The 15,951-nt window shown below is 35.7% G+C and overlaps 1 protein-coding gene across 1 annotated transcript in view; it reads left to right on the top strand.

The window, feature by feature from the left end:
* STT3B (STT3 oligosaccharyltransferase complex catalytic subunit B) overlaps positions 1–15,951 on the top strand; it is a 101,583-nt gene that overhangs the window by 50,895 nt on the left and 34,737 nt on the right. The window contains exons 2-3 of the mRNA XM_082637542.1: positions 1,631–1,739; positions 5,150–5,437. Coding sequence (XP_082493668.1) covers positions 1,631–1,739; positions 5,150–5,437 — 397 coding nt within the window. The remainder of the gene's footprint in view (positions 1–1,630; positions 1,740–5,149; positions 5,438–15,951) is intronic.

Raw genomic sequence — 15,951 nt, 5'->3', positions numbered from 1 at the left:
GTATGAAGGCTGGTATCTCCTACTGCGCCATCTTTCTAATGCCACCCCTCAGAATACTTTCTGTCTTGTTACTAATTTGCTTTGCATCTTTGACCTTTTTACTATTTAGCCCATCCTTTATTTTGTTTATCTTAACAGTCATTTAACATTCAAAAACTTAAAATAGTGCTTTTATCATAGATCTTTATTTCACAGTAATAGTAGCAGTAGCCTCTGAGTGCTTTAGAGACATATTGTTTACTTATCATAACCACCTTATTGACATAGGTACTATTGTTATCCCTTTTTTACAGACGAAGAAACTAGAGCACAGAGAGACCATGAGTCGTTTGCCCAACAAGGGTCACATAGCAAATAAGTATGGAACTAAGATATTCAAACTCAGGCAGTGTGATTCTAACACTCGTAGTCTCGACCTCTAGGATATGCTTCCTTTCAGGCTGCTGTGGCTTATCTTATTTCTGAAGATATTCCTATTTCTGTTTTCTATGGTATTAGTTCTTCCACTCATTGATTTCGATGCTTAGATTTCATATTGTCTACTTTTCTTAAATGTTTGGTTTTTGGATGTGTGCTTATTTTTGTATTTAATCAAGTCTGTCTACAAATACTTCAGTGTTTGTATCTAGTGATTATGGGAGGGAGAGTCATGGCTTGCTATTGGGAAGGCTATATCAAGCTGAATTTGGATATGAGGATTTCCTATTCATCTTCTTTCTGTCAAGCACTATTTCACTTTTTGAATCACTTGTCTACGTGTATTGCAGGTACCTTTGAGGCCCACTTCCTTGCTTGGCAGTGGTAGGGCAAGGGGATCCACCTGCCTGGCTGTTCCTAATGCTCATTATTACCCTGAGGATTGCTGCAGGATTTTCTCTTGCCCCCCTGCCCCATAACAACTTTATACTAAACATGGAACATCCTGGAAACTCCTCCCATTCCCCCACTCACCCCAACACACACACACATACCATAGTTTGCAGTTTACTTCTGGTTGCAGTTCGGGCTGTGGCTTCTTCCATCTCATTTCTTCTCATTTGGTTTTTTGTCTTTCATTGATGAAATTTCTCATTTGTTAAGGTCATGTTCTTGTTTTAAAGTGCTGTTACAGTTCATCTCCCATGGTTTTAGTGCTACTGTAACTTATTCTTTATTTCTGTAATTTTTAGGGTTATAGGATTGGAGGCAATTATGTTGAATGTGCATCCTTCATTTTGATGCTATTTTCTGTCAGTGTTTTTTAATCTTTTGAGAGTCATTGACTTCTTTGACCATTTGGTAAATTGTATGTACCCTCACTTTTTAAAAATTCAAATGCATAGCTGTCTGCTATCTGTACCCCAGGCAATGGCCAAATTTTGAGCATTACTGTTTTGGTAGAATTGTTTTTTTGGGGGGGAGGGGGGGACTTTGTTTTTAGTTATATTTAGAGGTATTAGCCTGAGGTATTAGCCTATTTCTTGGAAAATAACGTGTTACTTAGGTTTAAGGAAAATTGTTATAAAAGATGTATTTATGTAGCCATAGAGCTATATATAAAGAGTTAAATATAAAGTATAATATTAGAAAGATAGAGCTATTTTTTTCTAGTAAAGTTTTATAACGTTTCTTTTTTTCCTGTTTTCTCTAGGTTTAATTATAGATCAACACACCATCTTGCATCTCATGGGTTCTATGAATTTTTAAATTGGTTTGATGAAAGAGCATGGTATCCACTAGGAAGAATAGTCGGTGGTACTGTAAGTATATTTGTAGTCATTTATGTTAGTCTTAAAATTTTGCAGTTATTTGAGTAAATCATTAATCACTAAGGTGGTGGCAATTCTTGAAAGCTTTGTATAGTTAACTAACACATTTTTCTGTGGCTGATTAGTATTTAACTTGCTAAATCTCTTTTCTTGACCTTCTTCTTCCCACTCTCACCCCCCAACCTGTTTTTGGGTTACCTCATACTAGCCACTATTTCTGACAAGTGGATCTCTTGTCACACAGTTAAGTTCAGGTTATTTGTATGTTTTTGTTTTGTTCTATAACAACTTTATTGAAAAAAGTTTTTGGAAGGAAATAGAAATGTAGAAGAATCAGATAATTCTAATTTTCCAGGTCCCAGTTACTCGAGGTAATTGAGTATTGATCATTGTTCATGGGGAATTATAATGTCCAGAAGATGATATAAGAGAAAATATTTTTAGGATTTGGGATGTAAGGAGAATGCTGAAGAGAAAATGAAAGACAAGACAGCTATTTGGGCAATATATATGTGTAGTATTTTTTTCTGGATCAGTCTTGTCAGAGGTTTATCAATTTTAGTAGATTTCTTAACCCAAAGGAACTTTGACTTTGTTGATTATTAAATATTTGCCTTCTCTTATGTTAATTTCCATTTATTTCCTTCCTCCCACTTTCTTGAGTTTGTTTTGATGTTTTTATCTGTCCTCCTGATACAGTTTGCTCAGTAATTTTCAACATTTCTTTGTTATTAATGTATTCATTTTGAAGCTTTAAATTTCCCAATAATCACTTTTAACTACATTGCATAAGTTTTGATATGTAGTATTTTCATTATTGTTCAGGTCAAAGTGTATTTTAATTTCCACTATAATTTGCCCTGAGTCATGGGTTACTTGGGGTTGTATTTAACTTTTAAACATAATAGAATTTCCTAGTTATCTTTTTTTTGCTTTATACTTCCAACATATTATGGTTAGAGAACAAATTCTGTAATTTTAATCCTTTGAAATTTATTGAGACATGATTTGTGGCCCAAGATATAGCCAACTTTTATAAATGTTCCCTCTGTGTTTGGAAAGGAATATGTTCTCTGGGGTAGTCAGATGTTGTGTTTATAATCTGGGTCATCTTCTTATCTTTGATGTAAACAGATAAAGATACAGGAGAATAGTCATGAATTAGGGTGAATTAGAAAGGTATTGAATGGTGAGAGATGTGGTAGATGGCTGTATCTGTACTTGTGGGGTGAATGCTGTCATATACTTCATTGTACTAGTCTTTGATTACTATAGTTTGTTTCCTGGTGTGTTTATAAATTTTTATCTTGAATTCACCCTCAATGAAGGCTTGTTTTCTGAGACTCCTGGTGTCTTGGTATTTGGGACCATCCTTATAATAATCTTTCTCATTTGCCTTTGCTGGAGCCCTTAGAGGTCTTACTGCTTTTAGGACAGTTTTTAGAGGTTATTTCTCAGCTTGAGGTTTTTTATACATGAAGTTGTTATAAATGTGGAGCCCATATTCACCCATGTGATGAATGAGTTTCTTATTTCTTATTTTGTTTCTGTTCAAAGCTTTGGAAGTAAGGCAAGAGTTCCTTACTGTTTCCCTTGATGGATGGGTAGAATTTGTCTAGTCTAGTTTCACGAACGGGCCCTGGCTTTGTGCTGGGAATTAGGCCTTTTCTTTGATCCTGTGGTGAGTGGTAACTAACCCCCAACCTCGAGCACCTATATATCAAGCCTGCTTCGTTTTTGGTTTTTCTCTTTTTAGATTCCAACGGCATCAGTACCTAGTTTGAATTTCTTCTTTATGTTTGGAACCTGGAGGGTTCCCTTCCTTTTGAGCTTAAATATGCCTTTTTTGTTGTTGGGTGGTTTTATTTGTTTGTTTAGAGTTTTTTGGTCCTTTCATCTAGTACTTCTACGTATTTTGGCTGTATTTCATATGTCAGTTCAGTCTGCCATATTTAGAGTACTTTCAAATTCATTTCCATTTTCTTTGAATATTGCTAACAAAATCATACACTGAGGCCTGGTATCGTATATGAAATAGAACAGAATTTTGATTTTTAAGAATGGTGATGGGCCTCCCTGGTGGCACAGTGGTTGAGAGTCCGCCTGCCGATGCAGGGGATACGGGTTCGTGCCCCGGTCCGGGAGGATCCCATATGCCACGGAGCGGCTGGGCCCGTGAGCCATGGCCGCTGAGCCTGCGCATCCAGAGCCTGTGCTCCGCAACGGGAGAGGCCACAACAGTGAGAGGCCCGCGTACCGCAAAAAAAAAAAAAAAAAAAAAAAGAATGGTGATGATTGCCATACTTTTTCCCCCTTCCATTATCCCATTCGCCTTCTGTACATTCTATCGAGCATTCATTTTGTGCCAATCATTGTTCTCTGGATGCTGGGAAAATTTTTCTTGCTATTCTGGAGCTTATATTCTTGTGAGGGTGTTTAGTTAATAGACAATAAATAAGTAAAATAAATAGTATGTGAAATGGTGATAAGTGCCATGGAGAAAAAGCAAGGGAGTTGGGTTAAAGACCATGGGGAGTTTGCAAGTTTAAATAGGGTAGCTAGGAAAGGAAATTTATAACATTCTTTGTAGTTTCAGTAATGGAGAAAGAAAAAAAATCTTTTAGGATTTAGATAAGGATGGAAGTATAAATACACATTTTAATCACCGAAGAATAGCTCAGAATTAATGTCCTATTTCTTGTTCTTTGAATCCTCTTAATGTTTCATGTTCTCTTTTAGAGGGAAGGTGAAGAATATAACTGTTAACTGGCCTATTCTAGTTTATTATTTCCTTTCTATCCTTAAATATTTTAAGAAGTGTAAAAAGTTCTAATCTTCCAGGAGTCTGAAAATATTATATCTGAATTCACCAACTAACTAGTCCTTCTTTTCCTAGCTAGAATTGTTTACTTTCCAAATCTTGACTTTGAAAGAAGGGAAAAGTCATTTATAAATACCACTTAAATAATATTGCACATAACTTTCTTTCATCTTCCGTCCTTTTTTCAGTCCCTTGAACACAAGTATAGGCAATGTTGGAGCACGTTAAAACTCCAAACTTAAGGATATGTTAGATTAGGACCCTGTTTTATAGTGAAAAGATAAGTGGGATCAATAAGAAAGTTACCTAGTTTTTCATTGTTAAACCTCTTCACTTTTAATCGTTCATTCAATATGATCTTTCTTCTTTTGCTTAAATATGTATCTCTGAATATTAGATTTTTATTTGTATCTAATCCAAAAGAACATTTAATTTTGTAATGTGTGAAGGCAAACCATTGTAAGAGCTTATTCTCAAACTTAGTATAGACAATATGTAATACTAAAGAAAGGAGCTTATGTTAGTGTTTTCAGCTACCTCATTTTATATGTAATTAAATTGTCCTTTTTCTTCTTCCTAGGTTTACCCAGGGTTGATGATAACAGCTGGCCTTATCCATTGGATTTTAAATACATTGAACATAACAGTTCACATAAGAGACGTATGTGTGTTCCTTGCACCAACTTTTAGCGGCCTTACATCTATATCTACTTTCCTGCTTACCAGAGAACTTTGGAACCAAGGAGCAGGACTTTTAGCTGCTTGTTTTATTGCTATTGTACCAGGTTACATTTCTCGGTCAGTAGCTGGATCCTTTGATAATGAAGGCATTGCTATTTTTGCACTTCAGTTTACATATTACTTGTGGGTAAGTAACACTTAATGTTATCATTAATACCCATGAACTTTCTGCTGAAATGCTGTTGTGCAGCATTTGTCTTTTATCAATTATAGTTGTATACAGAGAACTCTGTTACTGTTTGTAACAAGTCATAGCTCCAATAAAGAGGCTATGAAAAAATACGCTCTTGATTTTGTTTCTTTTGTAGGGGAGAGAGGAGTCAAATACTTAGGAAAATGAAATGTGGTTCAGTGGCTTAGGATGTTGAATTCTGTTTGCGAAACTTGTATTATTTTACTGTTGCCAAGTTATTTCTTCCTTCCCAATCTGTATACCTTCTTTTTCCTTTTCTTGTGTTACCGTATTAGCTACTAATTCCTTTATGATGTGAAGGAGTAGTGAGAGGAAACATCCTTGCCTTGTAGGTAATATTTATCAAGTTGAAGAAGTTCCACTCTATTTCTGTCAATAGTTTGCTGAGAGATTTTATCATGAATGGATGTTGGATTTTGTCGAAAGCTTTTTCTCTATCTATTGATACACAGTTAACCCTTGAACAACACAGGTTTGAACTCTGCAGGTCCACTTATACATAGGTTTGTTTTTCAGTAAATACATACTACAGTACTACATGATCCAAGGTTGGTTGAATCCATAGATGTGGAACCACAGATTATGTAGGGCCTACTATCAAGTTATATGTGGATTTTTGATACCAAGTGGGGGTGAGGGGGTCACTGCCCCAACCCCTGCCTTGTTCAAGGGTCAACTGTAGTTACATGATATTTTTCCTTTGACTTTTTTTTTTTTTTTTTTTTTTTTTTTTTTGCTGTACGCGGGCCTCTCACTGCTGTGGCCTCTCCCGTTGCGGAGCACAGGCTCCGGACACACAGGCTCCGCGGCCATGGCTCGCGGGCCCAGCCGCTCCGCGGCATGTGGGATCTTCCGGGATCGGGGCACGAACCCGTGTCCCCTGCATCGGCAGGCGGACTCTCAACCACTGCGCCACCAGGGAAGCCCCCTGACTTTTTGATGTCATGAATTACATTAATTGATTTTCAAATGTTGAGCCACTATGTCATACCTGGAATAAATCTCACTTGGTCATGATATTGATATATAATTCTTATAATACGTTGTTAGACTTGATTTCTTAATGTCTTGTTGAGGATTTTTGCATCCATGTTAACGATTGAGATCTTGGTCTATAGTTTTCTTTTCTTGTAATGTCTTTGATTTTGATGTTAGGACAATGCTGGCCTTGTAGAATGAGTTAGGAAGTATTCCTTCTACTTCTGTTTGCTGAAAGAGGTAGAGTATTGCTCTTTTTTTTTTTTTTTTAATGTTTGGTAGAATTCACGAGTGAACCCACCTTGGCCTGGTGCTTTCTGTTTTGGAAGGTTATTAATTATTGATTGATTCCATTTCTTTAATAGAGCCCTATTCAGATTGCCTGTTTCTTCTTGTTTGAGTTTTGGGAGATTTCTTTCACAGAATTGGTCCATTTCATTTAGGTTATCAAGTTTGTGCACATAGAGTTGTTCATTGTATTCCTTTATTATCCTTTTAATACATGTCCATGGGATCTGTAGTGATGGTCCTTCTTTTATTTCCAGTATTAGTATTTGTGTCTTCCTTTTTTCTTAGCCTGGCTTAGAGGTGTATTGATTTTTGTTCATCTTCCAAAGAACCAGTTTGTGGTTTCATTGACTTTTCTCTATAAATTTCCTGTTTTCAACTTCATTGATTTCTGCCCTGATTCTTATTTCTTTTCTTCTGCTTCCTTTGGATTTAAATTGCCCTTCTTTTTCTAGTTTCCTAAGGTGGAAACTTAGATAATTGTCTTAGATCTATCTTTTCTGTTATATACATTCAGTGCTGTAAATTTCCCTATGAGCACTGCTTTCTCTACATCCCACAAATTTTGGTAAGTTGTATTTTCATTTTTATTTAGTTAACAATATTTGAAAATTTTTCTCGAGATTTTTTTATTTGACCCATATATTTGTTTAAAGGTATGTTGTTTAATCCCCATTTATTTTGAGATTTTCCAGTTAATTTTCTGTTACTGATTTTTAGTTTAATTCCATTGTGGGCTGAGAGCAACACCTTACATGATTTTTATCCTTTCAAATTTGTTAAGATGTGTTTTATGGCCCAGATGTGGTTTACCTTGGTGAATGTTCCGTGTAGGCTTGAGAAGAATATGTATTCTGCTGTCCTTGGATGAAATCGAGTTTAGATGTCCATTATATCCAATATCCAGTTGATTGGTGGTGGTGTTGAGTTTCATGATTTTCTTAAATCATGAAAATCTTACTGATTTTCTACCTGCTGGATTCCTCCATCTGAGGTTGGGTTTTAAGTCTCCATTTATGGTAGTGGATTCATCCATTTACCCTCGTGGCTCTATCAGTTTTTCCTCATGTAGTTTGACACTTTGTTGTTAGGCACATGCACTTTAAGGATTATGTCGTCTTTGAGAATTAATCCTTTTGTCATTGTGTAATGCCCTTGTTTATCTCTGATCACTTCTTTGCTTTGAGGTCGGCTCTGTCTGAGATTAATATTGCTACTCTTGCATTCTTTTGATTAGTGTTAGCATGGTATATTTTTTGCCATCTATTTATTTTAAAACTATATGTATCTTTATATTTAAAGTGGGTTTCTTGTAGACAACATATAGTTGGATCTTGGATTTTGATCCACTCTGACAATTTGGTTTTTTAATTTGTGCATTTAGACCATTTAGACGTTCAAATGGCTATTATTAGTTGGATTAATATTTACCATATATGTTACTGTCTTCTAGTTGGAACTCTTTAGTTCTTTGTTTTATTTTTGTTCTCTACTCTTTTTCTACCTTTTGTTTTAACTGAGCATTTTATATGTTCAGTTTTCTCTCTTTTTCTGGCATATTAGTTATGCTTTGTTTTATAACTTTTTAGCGGTTGCCATAGAGTTTGCAACATACATTTACAGCTAATCCAAGTTCACTTTCAAAGAATGCTATACAGGCATATCTCATTTTATTGTACTTCACGGATACTGCATTTTTAGAAATTGAAGGTTTGTGGCAACCCTGCATCAAACAAGTCTGTCAGTGCCATTTATCCAACAGTATTTTCTCACTTTGTGTCTCTGTCACATTTTGGTATTTCTCACAATATTTCAAACTTTTTCATTATTATATTTGTTATGGTGATCTGTGATCAGAGATCTTTGGTGTTACTATTGCAAAAAGATTACAACTCACTAAAGGCCCAGATGATGGTTAGCATTTTTTAGCAATGAAGTACTCTTTAATTAAAGTATATGTGTTGGTTTTTTAAAGCATGATGTACTCTTTTTCAAAATTTATTTAATTAATTAATTTATTTATTTTTGGCTGCGTTGGGTCTTTGCTGCTGCGTGCAGGCTTCCTCTAGTTGCAGTGTGTGGGGGCTACTCTTTGTTGTGGTGCACTGGCTTCTTGTTGCGGAGCATGGGCTCTACGCATGTGGGCTCCAGTAGTTGTGGCACGCGGGCTTAGTTGCTCTGCAGCATGTGGGATCTTCCTGGACCAGGGCTTGAACCCGTGTCCCCTGCATTGGCAGGTGGATTCTTAACCACTGCGCCACCAGGGAAACCCCATAATGTACTCCTAATAGACTACAATTTAGTGTAAACATAGCTTTTATATGCCCTGGGAAACAAATTCATGTGACTTGCTTTACTGCAATATTCACTTTATTGTAGTGGTCTGGAACCAAACCCACAATATCTCTGAGGTCTGCCTGTATCACTTTATAGGCAGTGAGTACCTTATAATAACAAAATAATCCTAATTTCTCCCTCTTGTCCCTTGTATCATAACTGTCACTCATTTCACTTTTATATGAGCATACGTAATAGAATACATTGTTGGTATTATTATTTTCAACAGACTTATCTGTTAGATCAATTAAGAATAAGAAAAGTAAATGTTTTTAGTTTACCTGTACTTCATCTTTGATGCTCTTCCTTTCTTCACATAGATCTAAGATCCTGATCTATGTTATTTTCCTTCTTGTTGAACTTTTAGCATTTATTGTAAGGCAAATCTGTCAACAAATTCCCTCAATTTTTGTTTGTCTAAGAAAGTCTTTATTTCTCCTTTAACTTGGAAGGATAATTTCACAGGGCACAAAATTCTAGATTGGTTTTTTTTTTTCTCTTAATACTTTAAATATTTCACTCTGTTTTTGTCTTGCTTGTATGATTTCAGAGTAGAAGTCATGTAATCCTTATCCTTGTTCTTCTATAGGCAAGGTGTCTTTTGCTCTGGCTTCTTTCAGGATTTTTTTATCTTTGATTTTCTGTAGTTTGAAAAAGGTATGCCTAGTTGTGGTTGGTTATTTTGGCATTTGTTGCTTAGTGTTTGAGCTTTCTGGATCTGTATAGTTTGATGGCTGACTTGATTGGGAGAAATTATCAGTCATTATCATTTCAAATACTCTGTTCCTTTTTCTCCTCTCCTTCTGGTATTTCTATTACACGTACATTACACCTTTGTTGTTGTTCCACAGTCCTTGGATATTCTGTTTTATTTTTTTTTCTAGTCTTCATTCTTTTCAGTTTTGGAGGTTTCTATTGATATAGCCTCTAATTCAGAGATGCTTTCCTCAGCCATGGCCAGTCTATTCATAAACTCAGCATAGGCATCCTTCATTTTATCTGTAGCCTCTTTTTTTTGTTTTGTTTTGTTTTGTTTTTGGTTCTTAGGATTTCCAGCTCTCTGCTTACATTGCCCATTTATTCTTGCATGCTATCTCCTTTATCCATTGGAACTCCTAGCATATTAATCATAGTTTTAAATCCCTGGTCTGATACTTTCAGAATCCTTGCCATATCTGGTTCTGATGCTTCCTCTGTTTCTTTAAATTGTGTTTTTTTGCCTTTTGGTATGTCTTCATAGCCAGACATGATACACTTGGTAAAAGGAATTGCTGTGAATAAGCCGTTAGTAATCAGGAGGTAAGGTATAGTCCTATGATTAGGTCTAAGTCTTTTAGTAAGTTGGACTGTGAACTTTACAAATGTTTCTTTTTTCTCTCTCCCCACTTAGGTGGGAAAGGATGGCTAGAGCTGACTGGAGTTATGTATTTCCCTTCCCCAGGTCAGTTAGGCTCTGATAACACCCCAGCAGGTCAGGCTCTGGTTAATAGTTTCTTCTGTGGACAGGCCTTGTTAAGAACAGAATGCCTTTGCATTTTTCAGAATGGTTCCTGTTCCCCTCCCTGTGCCAGAAGCAGCAAGGGGATTTTGTTTTTTCTATATATTTATTGTGAGAACCTGGTTAAGATCCTCAAGGCAAATCCAGCATAATTGTCGGGACCACCATATGACTTAGTCCACCCTGGAGTTTTTAAGTCTCCACACTGAGACAGGTTTTCCTACCCACCTCCCTGCCCCCAGTTATTTGCAGTATTGATTCCTGCATGTGTTTCTCTCCATTGTTGAGAGCAGCAGTTTGTCCTGTGTCTTTCCCTCACTCGCAGGTCCAGGAAGAGTTGTTGGTTTTTCACTCTGTTCAGCTTTTTACTTGTTAGGACTGAGTGGTGACGTCCAAGCTCCTTACATGTAGAACCAGAAACCAGAAGTCTATTTATTGCTAAGCTATCTAAACTTAATGTTTTTCCTGCAAGGAAAAGGATGCTCCTTAGTACTAGCTTCAATTTAAACCTTGCATATATTTAATTGTTTTCTTCTTTATTATCTTAGCCTATGTTCATACTTTTTCAATGTTGGAAATTGCTCCAAATTTTTACATATGAATACTCATATATTTTTAGGTAGCTAGGTGAATGGTAGTATTATTTTTCTCTTTTGTATTTTACATCTTTTAAAGCTCTTTAGCCTGTGGATATTTTTGCTTTGGCAAGGAATTTCAGAGGAGAATTGTTGCAGTCAATCAACATAGACAGTTGCTTGATCTTGAGTTTAAGAGAGAAGAAAGAAAAGCACCCATGGTGATGAAGATGATGACAAGCAGCAGGATGCTGCTGATGCTGTTGTATTCACCAAAAAATGTTTAAAAACAACTGAGAAAAAACCTTAAAATCTGGAACATCCTTTTGAGGTCTTTTAACTAATACTTAGTATTTAAATTACATATTAAGTATATATCTTGACAATACATATGAATGGATGGAGCTTGACAGTATAATGCCAAATGGAAAAATAAGTTGAGGTAGAATACATACAGTAATTTTAAATAGTACAAACCATATTGTGTACTGTTTGTTTATACCTATTTATAATGAAAGTATAAAAATATGGCATTTATCCATATATATACCAGCTTTGATAGTGGTTACTCCTGAGTATGGGTGGGTGATATTGAGGAAGAAGGTATGAAGGGAGATTCAACTATGTTAGTAAAAAAAAAAAAAATTTTTTTTAAAATAAAATCATCCAAAACAAATATATGATGTATTTGCATTTGGAAGTCTGGATGGCTATTATTCTCTACTCTTCTATATGTTTGAAACATTTTGTAATAAAATTTTAAAATAATATATTCTGTATGTTGGAAATTTAGAAACATAGAAAACTAATGTAAAGAAGCCATCACCCAGGTGTTACTACATTTGCATTTTGTCATTTTTAAAATTTTGTATGCTTTTATGAAATGCAGAAGTGGTATTGTTTATATATATATTTTTATTCTTTATATTCTTTTAACATAGCATGAGTCTGAATCATTGCAGGAGTGCCTTAACTGGCATGTTAATTACCTTTCAACATTTTTTAAAATTTCACATTAAGAAATTGAGACAAAATTCATATAACATAAATTCACTATTTCAACCATTTTAAAGCGTACAGTTCAGTGGTTTTTAGTATCCTCTGTGTACCTACAGAACATTTTATCACCCCCTAAAGAAACCTTGTACCTCCCAATTCCGCCTTTCCTCCATTAATTTAATTTCTGTTTGAAGACTTACCTATTCTGGACATTTCATGTAAATAAAACCCACATTAAAAAAATGTGACCGGGCTTCCCTGCTGGCGCAGTGGTTGAGAGTCCGCCTGCCGATGCAGGGGACATGGGTTCGTGCCCCGGTCTGGGAAGATCCCACATGCCGCAGAGCGGCTAGGCCCATGAGCCGTGGCCGCTGAGCCTGCGCATCCGGAGCCTGTGCTCCACAACGGGAGAGGCCACAACAGTGAGAGGCCCGTGTACTGCCAAAAAAAAAAAAAAAAAAAAAAAAGTGACCTTTTATGTATGGTTTCATTTCCTTAGCATAATCATTCATATTTTTGACATGTATCAGTACTTCCTTTTTATGGTTGAATAATCCATTGTATGGATAATACCACATTTTTAAAATCTACCATTAGTTGATGACATTGACTGTTATGAATAATGCTGCTAATGACATTTGTGTACAAGTTTTTATGTGGACATATATTTTCATTTCTCTTCCATATATACCTAAGAGTGGAATTATTGGTTGACATGATAACTTTGTGATTAACTTTTTGGGGAACTGCCAGCCTGTTTCCCACAGTGGTTTCCCCATTTTACATTTCCACTGGCAATGTATGAGGGTTTTAATTTCTCCTAATCCTCGCCAGTACTTGTTTTTTTTTCTTGTTTTTTTGTTTTACTTGCCTGTTGGTATGAAGTGGTATCTCATGGTTGTTGCTTTTGTTTTTTTGTGTGTTTTTTTAATTGTGGTAAAATACAAGTAACATAAAATTTACCATTTACTATTTGTAAGTGTAGAGTCCAATGGTGTTAAATAGATCATAATGTTGTGCAATCACCACCACCATCCATCGCCATAGTTTTTCATCTAGTAAAACTTGAAACTATATCCATTAAACAATAACCCCCCCATTTTAACTTTCCCCAGCCCCTGACAACCACCATTCTACTTTCTGTCTCTGATTTTGACAGCTCTAAGTATTTCATGTAAGTGGAATCATACAGTTTTTGTCTTTTTGTGACTGGCTTATTTCACTTAGAGTAATGTCCTCAAGGTTCATCCATGCTGTGGCATATGTCAGAATTTCCTTCCTTTATTAAGGCTGAAATAATGTTCCATTGTATTTATATACCACCTTTTGTTTACCCATTCATTTGTTGATGGACACTTTGGTTGCTTCCATGCTTTAGCTGTTATGAGTATGTTGCTATGGGGTATATACCCAGGAGTGAAATTGCCAGATCATGTGGTCATTCTATTTTCAATTTTTTGAGGAACCACCATATTGTTTTCTGTAGCAGCTGTACTATTTTACATTCCTATTAGCAGTACACAAGGGTTCTAATTTCTTCACATCCACATCAACACATTTGTTTGTTTGTTTGTTTTGGATAGTAAGCCATCTTAACAGGTTTGAGGTGATAGCTCATTGTAGTTTTGATTTGCATTTCTCTAGTGATCAGTGAGGTTGAGCATCTTTTCATGTGGTTAATGGCCATTTGTATATCTTTGGAGAAATGTTTACTGAAGTCCCTTGCCCAGTTTTGAATTGGATTTTTTGGTTTTTGGTTGATGAGTTTTAGGAGTTCTCAGTATATTCTTAATAGTAATCCTTTATAAGATACATGATTTGCAAATGTTTTCTCCCATTCTATGGATTGTCTTTTTCACTCTGTTAATATTGTCTTTGAGTCACAAAATTTTTAATTTTTCATGAAGTCCAGTTTGTCTGTTTCTTCTTTTATTGCTGTGCCTTTGGTGTCATATCCAAGAGATCATTGCCAAATCTAATGGCATGAAGCTTTTGCCCTGTGTTTTCTTCTAAGAGTTTTATAGTTTTAGGTCTAACATTTGAGTTAGTTTTTGTATATGCTGTTAGGTAAGGGTCCAACTTCATTATTTTGCACATTGATATCTAGTTTCCCCAGCACTGTTTGCTGAAGGGACTGTCCTTTCCCCATTGAGAGGACTTGGCACCCTTACTGAAAATCATTTGACCATATATGCAAAGGTTTATTTCTGGGTTCTTTATTTTGTTCCATTGGTCTGTATGTATTATATGTATGTCTTTATGCCAGCACCACAGTGTTTGATTACTTTAGCTTTGTAGTAAGTTTTAAAATCAAGAAGTGTTTGTCCTCTGTCTTTGTTGTTCTTTCGGGATTCTTTTGGCTATTAGGGGTCCCTTGAGATTCCATATGAATTTTAGGGTGGGTTTTTTACTTCTGCAAAGAAAAAAAATCATTGGATTTTTTTTTTTTTTTTTTTTTTTTCTTTTTGTGGTATGCGGGCCTCTCACTGTTGTGGCCTCTCCCGTTGCGGAGCACAGGCTCCGGATGCGCAGGCCCAGCGGCCATGGCTCACGGGCCCAGCCGCTCCGCGGCATATGGGATCCTCCCAGACCGGGGCACGAACCCGTATCCCCTGCATCGGCAGGCGGACTCTCAACCACTGCGCCACCAGGGAGGCCCAAAATCATTGGATTTTGATATGGATTGCATTGACTCTGTAGATCACTTTGGGTAGTATTGTCATCCTCCAGTCCATGAGTGACCATGAGATGTTTCCATTTATTTATGTTTTCTTCAAACAATGTTTTATAGTTTTCATCATACAAGTCTTTTACTTCATTAGTTAACTTGTATTTTATTCTTTTTGATGCATTTGGAAATTTTTTTGTAATTTCCTTTTTGCATTGTTCATTGTTAGAGTATAGAAATGCAACTGATTTTTGTGTGTTGACTTTCTATCTTGCTATTTTGCTGAGTTCATTTATTAGCTCTAACAGTTTTTGTGTATGTGGAATCTAGTGTTTTCTTCCTATGAGATCATATTTGCGAACAGGGGTGATGTTACTTCTTCCTTTGCAATTTGGATGCCTTTTATTTGTTTTTCTTGCTTAATTGCTCTGGCTAGAACTTCAAGTACTATGTTGAATAGAGGTGGTGAAAGTAGGCATCCTTGTCTTGTTCCTGGTCATAGAGGAAAAAGTTCAGTCTTTCACCATTGAATATGTGTGCTGTGGGTTTTTCATATATGGCTTTTGTTGTATATTAACATGTAATACATGTTATTAAGCATGTAATACATTTTATACTATATACTAGTACATAGTATTTTGTATATTAATGTTATTTATACATTTTTTATACACGATATCTCTCAGTTGGATGAAGGTATTCCTCTAATTGGACTCCTCAGGGAAGGCCCTTGAGTATCATATTCCTGAAGTCCTTGCATGTTTAAATCTTGTTTTTTTATAGTGTCATTTATGAGAGTTTGGCTAGATAGAAAGGTCTAGGTCATTTGTTCTTTACTTGAATTTCTTGGAATTGTACTATCACCATTTTGCTTGTTATTGTCAAAAACCTAATTTTATGTGTTTCATAACAAACATGATCTTTTTTCCCTGAAGTAATAATTAGTTTTTTCTCTATAGCATTGAAGTCTAATAAATTTCTTAGGATATGTCCCAAAGTTGACACTTCTGGTAATGGTGACCCCTTTCAACATGTATATTGATAATTTTTATTTCTGGAAAGTTGTCTTTGATTATAGTTTCAAATATTAGTTTGTTTCAGTTTT

The sequence above is a fragment of the Mesoplodon mirus genome, assembly GCF_964341445.2.
Source record: "Mesoplodon mirus genome assembly, chromosome: 12".
NCBI lineage: Eukaryota > Metazoa > Chordata > Mammalia > Artiodactyla > Ziphiidae > Mesoplodon > Mesoplodon mirus.
Note: the sequence above shows the minus strand (reverse complement) of the source record. Positions and strands in the feature narration are given on the sequence as shown.